At 45.9% G+C, this 19,030-nt stretch overlaps 2 protein-coding genes across 2 annotated transcripts; one reads left to right on the plus strand and one right to left on the minus strand.

Annotated features, from left to right (window-relative positions):
• Positions 1-451: 451 nt before the first annotated feature.
• sfi1 (SFI1 centrin binding protein) lies at positions 452-13,178 on the minus strand. Its single transcript, XM_056606897.1, has 32 exons — positions 12,884-13,178; positions 12,372-12,572; positions 12,221-12,292; positions 12,028-12,138; positions 11,725-11,819; positions 11,510-11,627; positions 11,302-11,404; positions 11,034-11,190; positions 10,568-10,729; positions 10,393-10,466; positions 10,113-10,205; positions 9,886-10,007; positions 9,576-9,642; positions 9,195-9,325; positions 8,872-8,953; positions 8,607-8,785; positions 8,232-8,307; positions 7,941-8,036; positions 7,771-7,847; positions 7,082-7,184; positions 6,711-6,807; positions 6,437-6,597; positions 6,269-6,343; positions 5,983-6,057; positions 5,684-5,857; positions 4,846-5,024; positions 4,663-4,746; positions 4,210-4,516; positions 4,051-4,111; positions 3,570-3,711; positions 1,951-2,050; positions 452-1,650 (listed from the first exon to the last, which is right to left on the minus strand). The coding sequence occupies exons 2-32, from the start codon at positions 12,545-12,547 to the stop codon at positions 1,504-1,506; spliced, it is 3,696 nt and encodes a 1,231-aa protein (XP_056462872.1). The 5' UTR covers positions 12,548-12,572; positions 12,884-13,178; the 3' UTR covers positions 452-1,503.
• A 429-nt stretch (positions 13,179-13,607) lies between these two features.
• On the plus strand, positions 13,608-17,741 carry eif4enif1 (eukaryotic translation initiation factor 4E nuclear import factor 1). Its single transcript, XM_056608225.1, has 8 exons — positions 13,608-13,929; positions 14,591-14,756; positions 14,838-14,911; positions 15,119-15,246; positions 15,649-15,923; positions 16,521-16,719; positions 16,983-17,140; positions 17,305-17,741. Exons 2-8 carry the CDS (start codon positions 14,646-14,648, stop codon positions 17,488-17,490), a joined length of 1,131 nt encoding a protein of 376 aa, XP_056464200.1. The 5' UTR covers positions 13,608-13,929; positions 14,591-14,645; the 3' UTR covers positions 17,491-17,741.
• The last annotated feature ends 1,289 nt before the right edge of the window (positions 17,742-19,030 follow it).

Here is a 19,030-nt window from a genome sequence, read left to right on the forward strand (position 1 = left end):
CGTCACGTGGTACGCTCACTGAAGCAGGTTTGACGTCTCTGAAGGGTAAAATGTGGGGCTTCCTTCATGGGTGGGGGGGTGTGCTTAAGGTGACCATTTCACAACCAGTAATATACAAAAAGTTTTTAAGTGGCATTATGTAACCTTTACACTGCAACTATTTCTGTGCAAAGATTGAACCTTATCATTGTAGCCTGTAACCACATCTGTCATCAAATAATAAATTAATCCAAACATGGATCTATCCTCTTATCTTTTGGTCTGTAAGTCTATTTGGTCTGTGAAGAACTACGATAGTAAACAGTCAGAAACTCTATACTTAAAACAACCAAGAGGTTCAAAGCAGCATCCTTTTAAATGATTACAAAATAAAATAGGAAATATGTACATGTGCAAAGAAAACAAACACAAAACATGCCAAGATTAGAAAGATTTTATTACAAACCAAAAATACATAAATTACATTGATTTCAAAATATTTTCTTCAAGATTAAATTAAATCTGCAAATGTGGAACAGTTTATATAAAAATATCCCAGTAGTAGAGAGTGATCTTGGGGTAGAGAGTGTTCAGAGTGTCTCGGTGGTAGAGAGTGATCAGAGTGTCTCGTGGTAGAGAGTGATCAGAGTGTCTCGTGGTAGAGAGTGATCAGAGTGTCTTGGGGTAGAGAGTGATCAGAGTCTCGGTGGTAGAGAGTGATCAGAGTGTGTCGGTGGTAGAGTGATCAGAGTGTCTCGTGGTAGAGAGTGATCAGTGTCTCGGTGGTAGTGAGTGATCAGAGTGTGTCGGTGGTTGAGTGAACAGAGTGTCTCGGTGGTAGAGTGATCAGAGTGTCGCGTTTGTAGAGAGTGATCAGAGTGTGTCGGTGGTAGATTGAACAGAGTGTCTCGGTGGTAGAGAGTGATCAGTGTCTTGGTGGTAGAGAGTGATCAGAGTCTTGGTGGTAGAGAGTGATCAGAGTGTGTCGGTGGTAGAGAGTGATCAGAGTGTCTCGGTGGTAGAGAGTGATCAGAGTGTCTCGGTGGTAGAGAGTGATCAGAGTGTGTCGGTGGTGGAGTGAACAGAGTGTCTCGGTGGTAGAGAGTGATCAGAGTGTCTCGGTGGTAGAGAGTGATCAGAGTGTGTCGGTGGTAGAGTGAACAGAGTGTCTCGGTGGTAGAGTGATCAGAGGGTGTCGGTGGTAGAGTGATCAGAGTGGCTCGGTGGTAGAGAGTGATCAGAGTGTGTCGGTGGTAGAGAGTGATCAGAGTGTGTCGGTGGTAGAGAGTGATCAGAGTATGTCGGTGGTAGAGTGAACAGAGTCTCTCGGTGGTAGAGAGTGATCAGAGTGTGTCGGTGGTAGAGAGTGATCAGAGTATGTCGGTGGTAGAGTGAACAGAGCCTCTCGGTGGTAGAGAGTGATCAGAGTGTGTCGGTGGTAGAGTGATCAGAGTGTTTTGGTGGTAGAGTGAACAGAGTGTCTCGGTGGTAGAGTGATCAGAGTGTCTCGGTGGTAGAGAGTGATCAGAGTGTCTCAGTGGCTCTGCTGGGGAGCCCGTGTCCAGAGGTGCGGAGGGAATCGTCAAGGTGCTGGACCCTCACAGCGTGAAGCAGCATGGCTGGTCTCTGCCTCCCCAGGTCCTCAGACAGCTGGGCCATGCTCTGCTCCAGCTATTAACAGGGACAGCCAGGGGGTCAATTCATGTGGAGATCTCCTCTGCACAAACGTTTGTTAAAAAGGGCCCTTTCACCTTGAGCCACAATGTGTCCGATGACCAATGAGTCGCTCCTTTCCCTTGGTTCACATTCAATTACTTCCAGAAGTTGACATTATCTTAGAACAGTGTAGGAGCAGTGGGGTCCTGCTCCTACCTGGTCTAACTCCTCCTGGGGTCCTGCTCCTACCTGGTCTAACGCCTCCTGGGCTCCTGCTCCTATCTGGTCTAACTCCTCCTGGGGTCCTGCTCCTACCTGGTCTAACTCCTGCTGCACAGAGCTCTTCTCCGCGGGGTCGTCCTCAGCACTGGTGCTCAGCCAGGTCTCGAGCAGCTCCCTCAGCCTCCGCCAGGCCCTGCAGCGGCAGGACAGCACATCAACACCACGCCTCACTGTAGACCTGTACTCATTCATTATACTTTATTTGTATTTGTGTTTACACCTGTTTTCACAAAACCTTCACCTTTTCAACCAATCAACTGAGAACAATCAAGTTTAGTTCTCAGAAAGCACCGGATGGATCCATATTTCTATGACCGTTCGATGTGAATTGACTGACTGTTATGTAGGCCTACATGCATTCTTCTGGAGGTTCGCTTTGGCTGTTTTATGCCTATACAATACAATGTGTTTCCACAAGGTGTCATCCAAATACATTAAATAGAAATCAATCAATAAATCTTCCATCAGTTGAGTATTAGTGGAATGTGAATGAAACTCAGATCAAACCCATATTATGAAGGTTCTAACAATATTATGGTGCTCTTGCACTTTGAAGACTCAATGCGTTGGTTGCTCAGTCTGCTCGTATGAGCACTCGATTGCGTGGTTCATCTCATTCAGGAGGACGGTTTTGTGATTGGACTGAATGGGTTATTTGAAAAGCAATGGCATCCGTAGTGTCATCGCAAGATCTTATTTATTATTTGATCTGCTTTCATAGCATGTGATGAGACAAGACATAAGTGTTTATGTTAACATATTAAATCAAAAAATTATATTGAGGAGATATATCAGCTCCATCACAACCTCCGCCAGTGGTTTGTCAATGCTGAGGGGAATGTGATATTGAAAAACTCCTCATAATGTGGGTTTAATCTGTGTTTGATACAAGACTACTACCAGAGGTTATGTGGATTTCTACAAAAAAAACAGCCACACTGAACAACATGAAGAATAGACTATGGCCTAGATAACAGTTAAATTCACATTGAACCCGGTCTTAGAAGGGGAACTATGGATCCATAAGCTGCTTTCTGAGGACTAAACAAAACATGCCGATCTAAGTCTAAATAAGATTTATTCTACAGTGTGTTACTGAATCGAACATAGATTTGTACCGCGTTGAAGAAATCTCAGAACTCAGAAGATTCAACTTTGAGATTCCGAATTCCAACATCATTGCGTTCAAGCTTGTTCACGTCGTCAGCCAACTTGAACATCCATGAAAAAAACATGGATGCAAGAAGGAAGTTCGGCATATTGTGGTCATCACTGATTTCAAAAAGAAATGCAGCAGCAGTTGATGCCTCTTTTGGAAACATATGAGGAACATAGGAGGAAATCAGATTGAAATATAAATGATTAAAAAGAATATTATACTTTACGCTGTTGTAGAGTTCAGTAAAAGCGCCGTAAGACGTACTTTTGAACTGATAAAACAACAGTGTAAATACTGCGCTATGAATGCTAAACGCCACACTTGACATAGATTTGATTAGATATACGTCTACAATGAGCCATAGTTTTGACCCCTTGGCCTTCCACGTGCAGGCCCACTGAGCAGGTCAAATGAATAGGGGACAGTGCCCAAAAGGGGACACCTTGAAGATATAGACAATCACCAGGAGGTACGGAGGCCTGCAGGGTCATACCAGAGCTGCTGGCGGTCCTGCTGAAAGCGCTTCATCTCCATCTGAATGTGGAGCAGCTCTTTAGTGAGGCACAGGGCAGGGTCAGCCTCCTCCTTCGCCCAACACATCTCCACCTCGTCAACCGGCGACGTCATGTAAGATCCTTCAACCAGAATCACAAGGAGAAGCACTTTTCATTTAACTTTACATTTAGGGCGTTTATCAGTTGCTTTTATCCAAAGCCACTTACAATGAGTGCATTTGTCAGAAGAAAGAGAAACAATATATATCGCTGTTGGTATAGTAAGGAAGTTCCTAGAAACAAGTGCCAAGCACTGACAATCACTAGAGGAGGTTTACCCATTACCCGTACACAACAAAGATAGCTAGGATAAGATGCTACATGATGCTAAGTACTGCTATCACATACATTTAATATTGTTTATGTTGCAGATAAATGTATCAACGTCACTGTCTCGATGAGACGTAGCGGGTTGTAAACCTGAAGAGGTGTTCTGGGCGGAGGGAAGACGCGAGTTGTCACTGGGACAGGAGGGGCTGGCCTGCAACACATCAAACAAACACAACAGTATGTTTATAATGACCGTCATTCTGCGGTCCATATCCATTCACATTCTCCCTGGACAGCACATGAACATACCTTGGTTTGACTTTTTGAAGTCATGAACGACGACGGCGGCAACAGGACGTACTGGTCCTCTGCTCCCTGGCGGGGGGAGGAGGAGATGGACAGAGGGTGTTGACCACACGCCACTGCGGGCACGTGGCTCTTGACGGAGGGCCTGGGACCGATTGGGGCGTGTGGAGGCTGGAGGCAGCAAGGGATCGCCGGGATCTGGCATTGGTTGAGAAGCCGGCTCCACGGAGCCTCCACAACACGATGGGGTCCGGGGCCGGGTGATGAGGGGTGCAGGGTGGGGCTGCAGACCAAGGGGGGCTCCTCAGACCTAGATCAGAGGAACAGTAGCCTATTTCCTACTGCATCAAGGCCACTCATACAGGACCAAACAGAGGGAAGGTAGGGTATAGACATGTAGGAGTATGGGAATCATATTACATTATGTCCTGTTTATTTGAATCATGGATCCTTTACCCCTCATCTCCCCGCCTCTTCCCTGGAGACTCCAGGAGGTCCTGGGGGCGGCGTGGCTGCGGTCGGAGGGCTGGCCCCGGGGCCCTGGAGGAGAGGGGAGCAGGACCAGAGGCTGGACCACAGCTGTACACGGGGACATCGGGCCGAAGAAACACTCTCACACACACTCACACTCACACTCACGTCTGGCAGGGGGCCCCCGCCCCGGGGCTGGGAGCAGCGGGCGGACTGCTGAAGGTGAGGTGATGTTGTGTCCTGGGTGGCAGGCCCCTGCCCTGGGGGGGCCCCTGTCGTGGGCCAAGCACCCGCTGCTTCCAGTGCCAGGCGCAGCGCTGCACCGTGCTCTGAAGCCGCTGGGAGGTCTGGGGAGGGAAGGGCTTCATTAAGACGGGGATAAGGAGTGAATAATACAGACACTGCCAGCCATGCCTTAAAAGAGCAGTGCGGGGAATTTAGTAGCATCTAGTGGAACAAACTAAATGATAGATAATATATATCATTTTAGTTTGTGTATAATCCCATAAGCATTAGAATCGTTGTGTTTCCCTAACCTGTGAATGCTCTAGCGAGGACATGTTTTTAATTCTCTCCTTCTTACTTGGAAGCTCTGACCTATAGTTTTACAGACCCATTAACTAAATGTTATTTATAAGTCTATCAAGGAACCTCCTCACTTGACCTCCTTTTGGAAGTACACATGGTCACCTTACATGTGTACTTCCAAAGTACACATGTAAGGTAGTACACACCAAATCCTACACACTGCTCCTTTAACGGATAAATATAAAAAAATGAATCATTCCAGTTAATCCATTAATGTTTTAGCGATTCCTAGGGCTCTCTGCACACTCTCCTGTTGTTGTTCTAAACGAGGTCCAGCAGCTTGAAGTAATTCAGCCGACTTTTAGCTTTTGATTGTAAACGTTGAATGTTCTCAGTCTCACTTGTCATCCGCTTTGGATAAAATCTTTGCTGCTAAACAACTGGATTTAAAAGGACAGGAAGGAGCTGTTGAACCCACCGGCTGGCCGCGCTGGGCCTGGCCCGCAGCCAGACGGCTCATGTGAGCGGCGTGCGTGATGAGACTGGCCACCCCGTCCCTCAGCAGCTGGTCTCGGTAGAACTCCGCCCCTCGGGCCAGACGCTCCCTCCTCCTCTGCTGCTCGGAGGCCCACAGCCGCCACGCGTACAGGGCCTGCGAGCGGGTGGACGGAGGCATGCCATGGTCATCGGGTCGCCGTTTACCATCAACACTCTGTGGAGTATTTAGGAAGGAAGGGTTAACACAGAATCTACACAGCCAGAGGTCAGGACTCTTACCTTGGACTGGAGGCCCAGCGACCAGTGCCAAAGAGAGATCGCCGTCTGCTCCGCCTCTCGCCTCCTGCGCCCCAGCTGTAGACGGGAAGTACATCATCAGGGGAAGTACATCATCAGGGGAAGTAAATCATCAGGGGCAGGTCAAGGATATGCTGAACTGTCGTACTCTACAATACAACGTGTTAAAAACGTGAATCGTAGTGGAAACGAGAGTTTGCAAAGAAGGAGAAAAGTGACGAATCGGTTTATGGCCGGGATATACGTCAATGTCTGTTCTCTGACTGACCTCCACTTGCCAAACCGCAAAGACCTTCTGGTAAACCTTCAGTCGGAGAAGCATGGCACCCTGTCGCCTCATCACCTGCGCGGTATAACATGAAAACAGGCTCAGGTGAGCGGGGGTGGGGCTGACCAGCTGCTCTCCTGGACTTCTGAGATACTGCTTTAGTTTGACCTCATATGTCTGGTGATGGAGGTGATGGCCACTCCAGGACTTAAGTGCCTTAGAGAGGAGCCTGGCTTGGTGGTACTGCTCGGCCTTCTCCATGCCCGTCCGGTCCTCCACCGTCGCCCTGGTCCTCAGCCGCCAGCGCTTGAACCCGGCCTGCTGCCACACTGGGGTAAAGGAAGAAGACCGTGGACAGGACGTACATTTACTACGCGATGATGCTCACACACAGACATCATCATGCAACGGGTTACAGTAGGCTATTCTTTAAGAAGCTCACCATGCTCGATGTGACTCTGAGCCCTCGCCAGTACCTCCCCCTGTTGGAGACGTTTTGCTATTGCATGTTCTGCAGCTCGTCTCCATGCAATTAGCACCTATAAAAAGAACAAAGACTTCCACATCAACATCCCCAATACACACAACATTAGGTTAACAAAGGACTGATAATAATAATAATAATCTTCATTTATACAGCGCTTTTCTAAACAGAGCTACAACGTGCTTTACAGATAAAAAGAAACAAAGCAAAACAACCAAACAAAAATAAATTGTACCACAGGTCAACAACAATAAATACAAAAAATGAAAAGTTGATGATGATCATGAGGACATGTGAGATCCATGCAGGGTCAGGATGGGCGGTTCTACCTTGAACTGGTGGCCTCTTTTGAAGTGCCTCAGAGCCCTCTGCTCTTTGACCCTTGCTTCTAACTGAAAGGCTGCGTTTTCTTTCCACTCGGTCAGTATCCTCCTGTGAGGAGAAACCACTCAGGTGACCAATGACAACCCCCAAGATAAGCATTTCATACCATGGTGTGAATCCACCTCAAAGCTGCTGTAGGTATTATTCGAGAGTTCAACAACCAAAGCAACTTCCACCCTACATTTTGCGCCATTGAAAAGTACTGCATTTTACGCACACCTGTGACTGCAGGGTGGATTCCCTGAACCAATCGGGAGAGAGATGCCTTGATTGGTCAAAGATATTGCTCCCGGTCAGAGCTGGGAGCTGTCTACAGAGGCAGGCACAGTGGACTCAGAAATAATATTCCCACAGCGCATTTCACCCCCTAATGGCTTGCTGGGCCATTTCTAAAGAATTACACTCTAATGAATCAAACCTCCTGTTCTATATTCCATGTCTCTGATCGAAGCTGGTTGGTTACTTGAATGCAAATACAGATTTACCAAACTTACATTGATACATCCTACAAATGCACAGTGCAGGTCCGACTATTGTTAGCAGCCCTCACACGGATGGGTGCACACGCTTGAATCTTACCTACAGCACTTCGAATACATGTTTATGTAGGAAGAATTTATCTCATGTGTTTTACCTGAGCAAGCGTTGGTTATGCAGCTTAAAGCAATCCTCCACAAAGCCATAGCTCAGTCCTGTCTGGTGGTGGTACTCCTGTGTTCAGAACAACAACACGGGGCTTATGAAGATGGCTGTTGGCGGTGTGGGTGCATGAAACATGAACTGCTCTGATACGTTGAGCTTTACCTTCCAGGCCTGGATGCTACATTTCACCAGTCTCACTTCGTTGTGCCGTCGCATTTGATCGAGCCTGTTGCTCTCCTCCTGTTGGCTCTGAACAAACTGAGGGAGCACAAGACACTAAAGTCCCTAAAGTCAACTTTAATAAAAACATTAGAAAAATACCGTACCAAATAGTCTAGATGAGGCAGAAAGCAATAATTTTTCTGACCACATTTTTAACTATTTGAACCACTACTACATTAAATGACCGTCAAAACGACACAGATGCAGTGTATAAAGAACACACATTCTTACCTTTTTCCATCCAGTCAAAGCCCATCTCATGTGACGTAGTTCGCCACGCCTACAGGCCTGCTCCATCATGTTCCTCCTGCAGGTAATCCACATAAATAACCAACACTAGCACCTTACTCATTCAACACACACGTTCATCCCAAACAAATGACCAGGAGATCAGATACACATCATCAAGAAGCAGGAGGGGGAAAGGAATCTTGCTGATGTTGGGGATCGAACCCAGTATCCTTACACACACACACACACACACACACACACACACACACACACACACACACACACACACACACACACACACACACACACACACACACACACACACACACACACACACACACACACACACACACACACACACACACACACACACACCTGTCCCTCTCCTCAGCAGCCCTGTCCCTCCATCGCCTGGTGGTGTTCTGCAGGAGTGTGCGCTGGCACAGCTGCTCCGCGGCACGCCCCTTCTCCCCCTCCTCGATCTGCCGCCCCGTGCGTCTCCTCCAGAGGCCCCAGGCGGTCTGCAGACACCGGTGCCCGTCATGCAGCAGTGCCTGACCACACGGGAGGAGCAGAGGTTACAGTGGGCCTGGCTAGCCAGGCCGTGGTGGCGCTGGGTGTAGCGGCCTGCCCGCAGTACCGTGTTCCCGGCCAGCCGTTGCTCTTGGCTCTGTTGGGAGCCGTCCCACCAGGTGTTGAAAACCCAGCCGTGCAGCCGGTGTCTGAAAGGGGGAGGAGGATGAGGGCATGGTGGATAGGAATGGTAAAAACCTGCCAGTACTTGGTTTTTTTCTCACATAGAGGAATGGTGGTGATAAGGTAGTGCTTAGGCATATGTGGCTCAGAAACCCAAAACTCAATAAAGGGAGGCTGAGTACATCAGACCCAGTACTCTTTGGCTGGTGGTTCAAAACCCTATCCAGTAACCTCAAAAAATAGAATACAGATGCATCGGGAGCTCACCGGTTATACGCGTCTGCCATGTCTTTGTTCTCTCTGTGCAGGGTGGCCTGTGAGGTGTATTTCACCCAGGAGTTGACACACTGGGGCAACAAGCGTCTGGCCAACTGGCTCTCTGCACGGAGCTCCAACCCCTTAGCACACCAGACAATGAGTGTGGCTGTATAAACCCATGTACAGATACAATGGATGATACAACAACGATATGATAGCGCTTCGTCTTTAATAGAAGGGCGAAGAAGTGGCAATAATGTTAAAACCGATCTGTTTCCGTTATCAGACGCAATCGGGAGAAAGGAAGAAAACAGTAAAAGAATAGCAAACTGATATCAATCTAAAGTTTAAAATCTTTCAGATTGTGAAACTGAATTAAGGATGCAGTACCTGTAGATGTCTGCGTTCAACTAGCCTGTCCTTCCATTTGTAAAAGAAGGATTTTGTCAATGAAGCGCTGTCAAGAGGAACACAAAAGGATGGTGAAAATGTCCAAATTATCCCATTCAAACAAAAGAAACAAGTGTATTGACACTTATTTTTGTTTTCAGATATACATTTAGGGCTGGGTAAAAATATCGAGTCATCAATGCACTGCAATTCAATTCATAATCTTTTTTTAAATCGATTATTTCGAAAAAAAATAAATAAATAAATAAAAGAAGCACACTCAGTCATTGTAATCAAGAAGCGAGTATACCTAAATGTACAAGTACTACAATACCTGTAGTACGTCTGGCCAGCGATGATTTGAGGGTAAAGCAACTTTTCTTCTTCCTCTTCTACATGGTCCTGCCAGAATCTCCAGTATTTGCTTTTAAGCTGTAAATAACACAAGAAAGTACGAAGCACAAACCCTCCAAGGTAAATTTTAGTTTAGCAATGCTAGTTTATTATGGTTTATTATTGTAAGTATGTAGCACCTACAGTCTGTTGAAGATGATGAACAGCAACATTATTGTTCTGTCGCTGTGTTTTACTCATGCTGATGTTCAGGGAAAGGCCTCGTAATCCAGCCCACTGCAACAGCAAAAAAACACTGATAGCGCTACAATCGTCTTTACATTAACTCAGACCTTTCCACAGATCAAACAAGATTACAAATCATGGTGAACATGTGATTGCAGAGAAACAGATACAGATAAGCGTGAGTGTGACATGATTGTTGGAGAGAACAGTTGTACAGGTTAGGAGTCCTACTCCTTACCAGCAAACGCTGTCGTCCATGTTGGCATGCCAGCTCATCTCTTTCAGCCTCTTCCCTGCACAGTGTCATGTCTACTGAGGGGTTCAGGAACAAAATAACGATCTACAGGCTCCATTTAGCTGAATATGGTTCATATATGTCCGTTAAAGATGTGTTTGTGAGTAAAACAGGATACAGGTCCTCCAGCGCTCCATGGCTGTGCGCTGCTTGCGCCCCCTGGCCAGATGTTCTGCAGCTTGTAGTCGCTGCACCTCGTCCTTCCTGAGAATTAATGTGAGCCGCCATTTTCTCCAACCCTCTTCTATCAGTGTTTGGCTCCTAGCCTGCCGCGCCACATCTGAAACCCAGAATCAAAGACATGGCTGAAAACTGATGCTTCAAGGGTAGTGGTCTTATAGACCACTTCAAGGCTAAGAATATTTGATACTTCGAAGAAGGAAAATCAACACACACACACACACACACACACACACACACACACACACACACACACACACACACACACACACACACACACACACACACACACACACACACACACACACACACACACACACACACACACATTGATGACATGTAAAATAAATCAATGTTAGTTGCTTTGGATAAAAGGTAAATGAGCAAATAGTAATATTATTTACCATTTGGATGCTTTTTGCATTGGCGACTGCGAACATAACACATCCACTGATGCAACACGTTCATCTGAAGTGCTTGGTTTCGATGGCGTGATGCTTTGTTTTCAGACTGTCTCTGAGTGTAGACAGCCTTGTGTGAGTGTTTCCACTGAAGCCATGCCTATTGGGCATAGAGATGACAACGGACACATCGGAAATACGTTAACCAAATGCTGGCTGGGAAAACCACGCTGGGAACATCTTCAATGTGATCAGGTTGAATCTCGTGTACCTTGCTAAGTAACGCCAGACGCCTGAACTCAGTCGCCTGCTCTTCCAAAGCAAACGCATCTAAAGTCTGTTGGAGCTTCGCTTGCCACATCTTCCAGGTGGAGCTGTATGATGGAGGATACATGGGTAGAAACACAATGAATAGGTCATTCGGGAAACATAGCGAATAACAGGACTACAAAACACAGTGACATGGATGGGACTCCAACCGTGTTGTCGACCGTATATTCTGTTGAACAGCCAAATCGAGCATCCTGGCCTTCGTGCGTTTCATCAGCACAAACACCTCCCACTTCTTCCATACCAGACAAACCAGGTGCTTCTCAGCTAGCAAACACACAAACATACAGAGGTGTAAATACGTGAACTCTAAGTATCTGGAGAATGGTTACGTCAGGTGGTCATCCTAGCCTCCTTTCCATACCGTAGGATTGTGCCTGTTGTGCCATCTCCATCTTCTGCCTCCTGGTCTCTGCAAAGATCTGCCAGCAACGAAAGGTCCTACAGTAAAGGGTGTACCTGAAACATAAAACTTCCAAATGTCTGTGTCGTAACAATACATACTTTGGTTTCAAGTGGTCAAAGAGGTCCTTCCACAGATATGGAGAGAGAACTAATTCAACATTTGAATGTGGATGTTAGTGACCCAAGGAATAACCCCCTTAAATGCTGTGATCCAGTACAGTCATTATGATTATAACATGCTCTCTCTGAGGAATAGACCTACTTATGGTGACACTCTGCCCTAACTAACAGACTCCACTCCCTCCTGGTTGTCCACCACTCCTCTTTCCAGGTTTCAAACGCTCCGAGAAGAACCGTTCTGTCGCGGTGGGACCTGCGGTCACATCAGTGTGTTAACACTTTCCCCTCATCGTCAAATGTCGTGACTCGTGCACATGTGTTTATCAGGTCCTTACCTTGCTCTACTCGGAAGAACCCGACCAAACGTATTCTTCAACCATATTTTCAAATACTTTCTCGCCAGGTGCCTGCGGTGTCAAATGTTACACAGTGAAAAGCTGAAAGAGGTGCTAAATGCAACGTGCAATGAGGAGATGAGGGTCTTACCGTATTCGCAGCTCCTTCAGTCTCCCGCCCCGGTTCCAGTTGTACCCGACCTTATAGCGTATATACCGGGTCCTATTGGCCGCCACCCTGCGGACCTCTCTGGGTTCACATCCCGACCTGACGGCTCTGTGCTGGGGCTTCAGCCTGGCTGGTCCTCGTAGGTCTACCGTTTGCATGTCTCATATGTGCATGCGCAGCTTCCTGAACGCGTGGACATCACAATACTGACTTTCTTTCTGTCTATACCTCTCTCTCCCCCCCAACCCACCCCCACACACACTGGACAATGTTCTATTGCATTATATTTATATTTACATCTACCTCTGGCTGTTTCTTATATGGAATTTTAAATTATGTGCAATATTGCTCACTTTGAAGTTTGTATCGACTTTCTATTGACATATTTTTTTGACTTTTGTCCATTTTGTTGTTTGTCAACTGTACTGTACTGTCTGTTGCTACTGGATACCTGCATGGCCCCAAGGGGATGAATAAAGTATCTAATTACTTACGCTAGACAAAAAACGAGGATAGAAAACTTTGTAATAGCTCCTAACAGCTGGGAACCAAATGTTTTGATGACACTACTGCTGTTCACCCAGACCGCCGCGCACCGCCATCTGGGTCCAGAGCGCATGCGCCTACCGGGTCCGGAACCCTAACTTTATAAATACGAGAAGCTCGCCGGAGGGTTCACTCTTCGCATTGTTATCTTGTAAATGTGTCGAAAAAATAATTTTTCCGAATTTTCCCTTTTCATTAAATAAACGATGTATCACGATTAAAGGCTTTAATCATTGGCCCAAACTTTCGTACCTGCTTCGAGTTCTGTCGGTCCCTTGACAGACGAACCGTTGGTTTTGATTAAAGGGCCAACAACAATATGGTGCCTCACGCAATGCCTCTTCAATAAGATACATTATAGTAATACTCTTAACAGACCAGTGATATTGAGGAAATAACGTATTCATTTTGAAATACATATAATACCCATTATAAATCACATACTTTGCAGTACTCACTACATTGGAGCAATGCCTCTTAAATGAAATACATATTAGTAATACCCTTAACGGACGCGACATATGGAGGAAATAACGTATACATTTTGAAAAACATTTAATACTCATTATAAATCTCATACTTTGTAGTATTCACTACATTGGAACACTCGCTGCTCACAGCCAACGCAGCAGGTATTTGCAGTCAGGCGCGCCGGGCCCATTGTTATCCCCGGAGGACCTTCTTAAAGCGGCGGTCTGGGGCAGGTCGCTGCTACGACTGAGAGAACAGAAGGAGCGTACCTAGCGATACACACTGTGTCGGCACCAGATCACTGACGGTTTTTCATTTTAGACGTTGTAATTGACTTTATTTCTCTTTTGATATTGTTCATCCGTTTATTTCCGAAGTGACCGGGCGGACTTGGAGTTGTGTGTTTGCTGGGTGGGCATTATCCCATTCCCCAGCTAGTTAGCTGGCTAGCTGAAGCTAGGCTAGCTAGCTAGCCACCTAACTACTCACTGACGGCTAGCGTCAGACGGTATCCCAAACAACAGTGAGTATGTTTCATTGGTATTATATTATTAATTGAGCCTCTGTACCTGCATTCCATAATGCAATGTGTTTTATTTGTGTATAGCATGGCCAGTCACTCAAGGCTTTTCGGTGAGAGTGATGTGTATATATACGTGCTAATGTTGGGTACAAGCTTTGTTAAAAATGCTAACAACAATTTTTTTTCAGAAATCTGATACGATGCAATGATTAGTGAATGAATGCCTTGGTTACCTTGTATGGCTGCTGTTGATCAACTGTTTGGCCTCATCAGAAGGGGTCTATAACCGTAACGTTAGTTCATTTTGCATAGTTAATTGGCGTGTAGGGCTCACAAAGCGGTTCTCCGGCCGGTATCAATTAACTCTGATTAGCCATTAGCATTTGGTTAGTATTTGTGCTCGACTGCACCAGCACGTCTGACATTTGTTTGAATGTGAAACTTGTAAAAGCATAAAGATTGTATAATGAAGATTAATTCAGGCCAATTTGCATTTCATTTAGGCTAATTATGACTAGAACCTCAATCCGTTTCTTAATTCCCTCTCCAACGTGCATACCTACCTACAATTATTCAAATTACAAGGAAAACGACTAATTTAAGAATGATCAAAGGTGTTGGTATAAATTGAAGTGAATTGAACTGAAAATTATTCTTGCAGGAATATTTCCATTCTTGGGTTTGAGGCTCTGCTTGGTTGGCTGCACGAATCAGCCATGGAGAATGAGGCATGTGCTGAGAAGGTCTGGGATGGGGATGGGGATGTGGAAGTGGAGAAGGTGAAGGAACCACCAGTAGTAACTGTATCTCCTTACAGATACTCCAAGGTAATGAAAACGGATGAGGAATCAACATAAACATCTATATTTTTCAAGTTGACTTTATAAACATTGTGAGCAAACTTGCAGGAGGAGCTTCTGGCAATTAAGGAATTGCCATGCTCTAATGAAAGGCCAGAATGTCTTGCGGACAAATATGACAGGTATACTATAATGCTTGGTGACTGTACAATGGATAGCCGCTTAGAATGCAATTATTTTATTTCAGTAATGTGTAATCATAATAATGATACAAGGATGACATTGATTTTTTTTTCAATTTGTTCAATCCAAAAGCATAGTCAAGCAACTCGTTTGTAATTTGATGTCATGACACTGTTGGATGTGAACATTTTCTCTGGTGTCTTTAGTGATGGTGTCTGGGACCCAGAGAAGTGGCATGCCTCACTGTACCCCACTTCAGAGCGTACCTCTCCAGTGGAAGGCTTCAAGAAGGAGTACCTGGAAGAGCGAGCTCCTTTGAAGAGAAGAATTCCAGGTAAGGGGCTACAATTAATGTTCATTTTCTGTTAAAGGGTCACTTCAAAGAGAAATGCAGTGCTGAAACATATCAGGAAATGAGACTGTAGCATTTTGAAGTAGTTAAATGGACATTTGTAAGCTTGTATATTTCTCCTATGACTTTTCATCTCCTTCTGAGATTTGGATTAAGATGCTTCGAGAGTTGTAAAGGGAGCAGGTAATGGGACAGACAGATTTCTTAACTAAATGGATGGGCCATTTCTAACAAAATTATACTAAGCAAATTACTATGTTTTAAGCCGTTATTGACAACGTAGGGGAAAAGTCTCAGTTAACATCTGTTGGACATGTTTGGCAAAAAAAACATCCAAAATCCATTGACAGAACTGTTAATTTCCCAACATTTCAACGACCTCAGATCCCCGTGAAAGACTAAAGGAGGATGATCTGGACGTGGTCCTCAGCCCGCAGCGGCGGAGCTTTGGAGGAGGATGTCAGGGAATTGCTGCCCCGGCACCCCTGGCCCGCCGCCCCATCAGCCCTCTGGAGAACAAGGAGAACGAAAGCCTCCGCCTGGGCGGAGCGCGTAGGATCGGCAGTGGCCGCATCATCCCCGCCAGGGCCTTCGAGAGGGAGTCGCGTATGGAGAAGGAGAGGGAGCGTGAGAGGGACTTCAAGGATAAGAGATTCAGGGTCAGTTAAGGAGCCTTGTTTGGCTAGATGGCTGATCTTTTCTTTCAGCTACCAGAAAATGGCTTTATTTGTTGGATACAAAATTTAATTTCCCTCTAAACTGAAGCAATCTCGTTTGGTGTTAACTTTACTTTTTTTTGTGACGCTATTTTTGAAATATGGAATTGTGTAGACCTCACTTTCAGTTTGGTTGGTTTTAAAATATTAATGCTAGGTTAGGCAATTTGGAGTTACCAGTCAATATTGAAAGCATCTATCGGAAGGCCCCCCTACTTTAAAAATATTTCTTTAACTTGCTAGCTTTAGCAAATGATCTGCTAGCCTTTTGAAAGACTCAATAATGTTGAATTAATACACAGGCAAAAGCTGGATAGATGGAAAGCCATCCAATAATTTGATTGGATTCTTATTACATGACAGCAACAGCCATAGATGCCACATTTAAACCAAATAATGTCAGGGAACTTGATTTGTTGTCGAAGTTTAAAGATATTTTGAGAAAAAATTTGAGCAATGCTTCCAAGTTGTGTGTCTTTATCCTAGCTTTAATTGAGATTAGTCTGGATAAATTTGTGTTGACATATTTCTCCCATGCAGAGGGACTTTGGGGACAAACGGGTGTTCAGCGAGAGAAGAAGAAACGACTCGTATGCAGAGGAGGAGCCAGAGTGGTTTTCCGGCGGTCCTACGAGCCAATCTGAGACTATTGAGCTCATTGGATTTGATGACAAGATCCTGGAGGATGATAAGCGCAGGTCGAAGCGGTCGAGGAGGCGTACGGAGTCTCTGAAGGAAGGCATGTTGAATACTAATGTCAAGAGACAATTCAACCTCAAAATTATAGCTGTTCATGGGCAGCCAGTGTTTTATCTTTATAATCTGCCTGTTGTTGGACTCTTATGTTTTGGAATACTTTCAGTGCGTAGGATCTTATCAAGGTCGGGGATGGCCCCCAACCCTGGCTGTGTTGGTCCCATGCCCTTCCAGTTGGATGGAGCAGTAATATATTTGCGTATTGGTACTTTTTTTTTTTTTAAATGATTGTTTGTGTGTCTGAAGAGTGCAACGGCGGCCTACCTGAGGAGCCCGACGTGGTCAGAGACTCGACCGCTGACCAGGAGGTCCCCCACCCAGAGGTCCTGCCAGAGCAGTCGGGCGGCGACTTCGACTTCAACGAGTTCTTCAATCTGGAGAAGACGATGCCAGGACTGGCCTCCGTAAGTCCCAAAGACCGCTGAATGTCTTGTCATCATGGATGTGCATTAGTTGTTGGTTATGGTCAGGAGTTTCATCTTCCTCTAAAAGGGGATTCTGGAGCCCTTGGGTTCTAATCTTGCACCAGGTGCTGTTTAATCACTATTCCGATGTCCTTCCCTTTCAGATGATAGAGGATGTTCTAGGAGAAGGTCCGGTGTCAGCCAGCCGCTTCAGCCAGTGGTTCTCAAGTAACCTAAGTCCTTCAGGGAGCCGCTCTAGCAGCCTTAGGTCGACTCCGCATGAGGAACTGGAGCGACTGGCAGGTAAACCGTCCTTTACTGTCGTGCATGAATCACCCAGATGGTGCTGAAGATGCCAACCAGTATTTGCTCGACGCACTGAAATAATTTTGCACCATTTAATAATTTTGAAAAACATTCTTAACGGCAGTTCTTAAAGATCCCATGCCATTCTATTTTATGGATGCTTTAATATAGGTATTAGTGGGCCACAAACACAGTATTCAAAGACGTCCCCGAAATTCAGCCGTGGTGCAGAGTTACAGTCACTCCGAAACAGTCGCACATTGAGCTTCCCCCAAACGCGCTGTTTCGGTGGGCGTGTCAAGGCAGGTCAAGGAGGGGGGTGGGGGTGTGGCCCTGAGCAGCTTGTAGCCACAGTACCATGCGCTCTGTATACGGTGGGCGTGTCAAGGCAGGTCAAGGAGGGGGGTGGGGGTGTGGCCCTGAGCAGCTTGTAGCCACTGACAGTACCATGCGCTCTGTTTACGGTGGATGTATCGCAATGGCTCGTAGAAACCCATATTATACATAGATATCTATATCATATAATGTATAATATATATTATCACCTGGCCCTGAGCAGCTTGTAGCCACGGTACCATGCGCTCTGTTTACGGTGGATGCATCGCAATGGCTCTTAGAAACCCATATTATACATGGATATCTATATCATATAATATATAATATATATTATCACGGCCAAAAGCTGTGTGAGCCTCCAGACGATAGGTTATAATGAATCTCAAACGACCGCGTCTACTTCAGATTGATGTGGAAGTGGAAGAACCAGAGACGTCGGAGAACCCGACGAAGTACTTTGTGATTCATTATATCGTCTGGACGCGCACACAGCTTTTGGCCGTGATAATATGTATTATTTGATATAGATATCTATGTATTATATGATATCATTTAGATGTAGAGCTCCAGGACTGTAACGCAAGTGTTGTACACTTCCTTGTTATTTGGATAACCGTTCTGCTGTTGGTGTGATGGCGCATAACACGTCGGACTCTCGTCTATGGTATTTCTACAACGAGACTCGTAGTGGGGGTTATCTCAGCCATGGTTGAGATTGAATTGGGGGAAAGGAACTTTGGCTTTGACTCCCTGAAGTAGGCTACATGAACCACGACATGGAGGAGAAAGGGATTGTCCCGCTTGTATCCCGCTTGAGCCCTGCTTCCCGCCGCCTCGGCAGCGGTCAGCGCTAATCACCGCCTCCTGAAGCCGAGGCGGTGGTCCATCGGCAGCGAGGCTCCGGCGGGAGACGACCGCGGTCAACAATACCTTTCTCCTCCATGTCGTGGTTCATGACTTCAGGGAGTCGAAGCCAAAGTTCCTTTCCCCCAATTCAATCTCAACCATGGCTGAGATAACCCCCACTACGAGTCTAGTTGTAGAAATACCATAGACGAGAGTCCGACGTGTTATGCGCCATCACACCAACAGCAGAACGGTTATCCAAATAACAAGGAAGTGTACCTACAACACTTGCGTTACAGTCCTGGAGCTCTATATCTAAATAATATCATATAATACATAGAAATCTGTATCATTTAATACATATTATGACGGCCAAAAGCTGTGAGCGACTCCAGACGATAT

Source organism: Gadus chalcogrammus, chromosome 1 (genome assembly GCF_026213295.1).
Source record: "Gadus chalcogrammus isolate NIFS_2021 chromosome 1, NIFS_Gcha_1.0, whole genome shotgun sequence".
Taxonomy (NCBI): Eukaryota; Metazoa; Chordata; class Actinopteri; order Gadiformes; family Gadidae; genus Gadus; species Gadus chalcogrammus.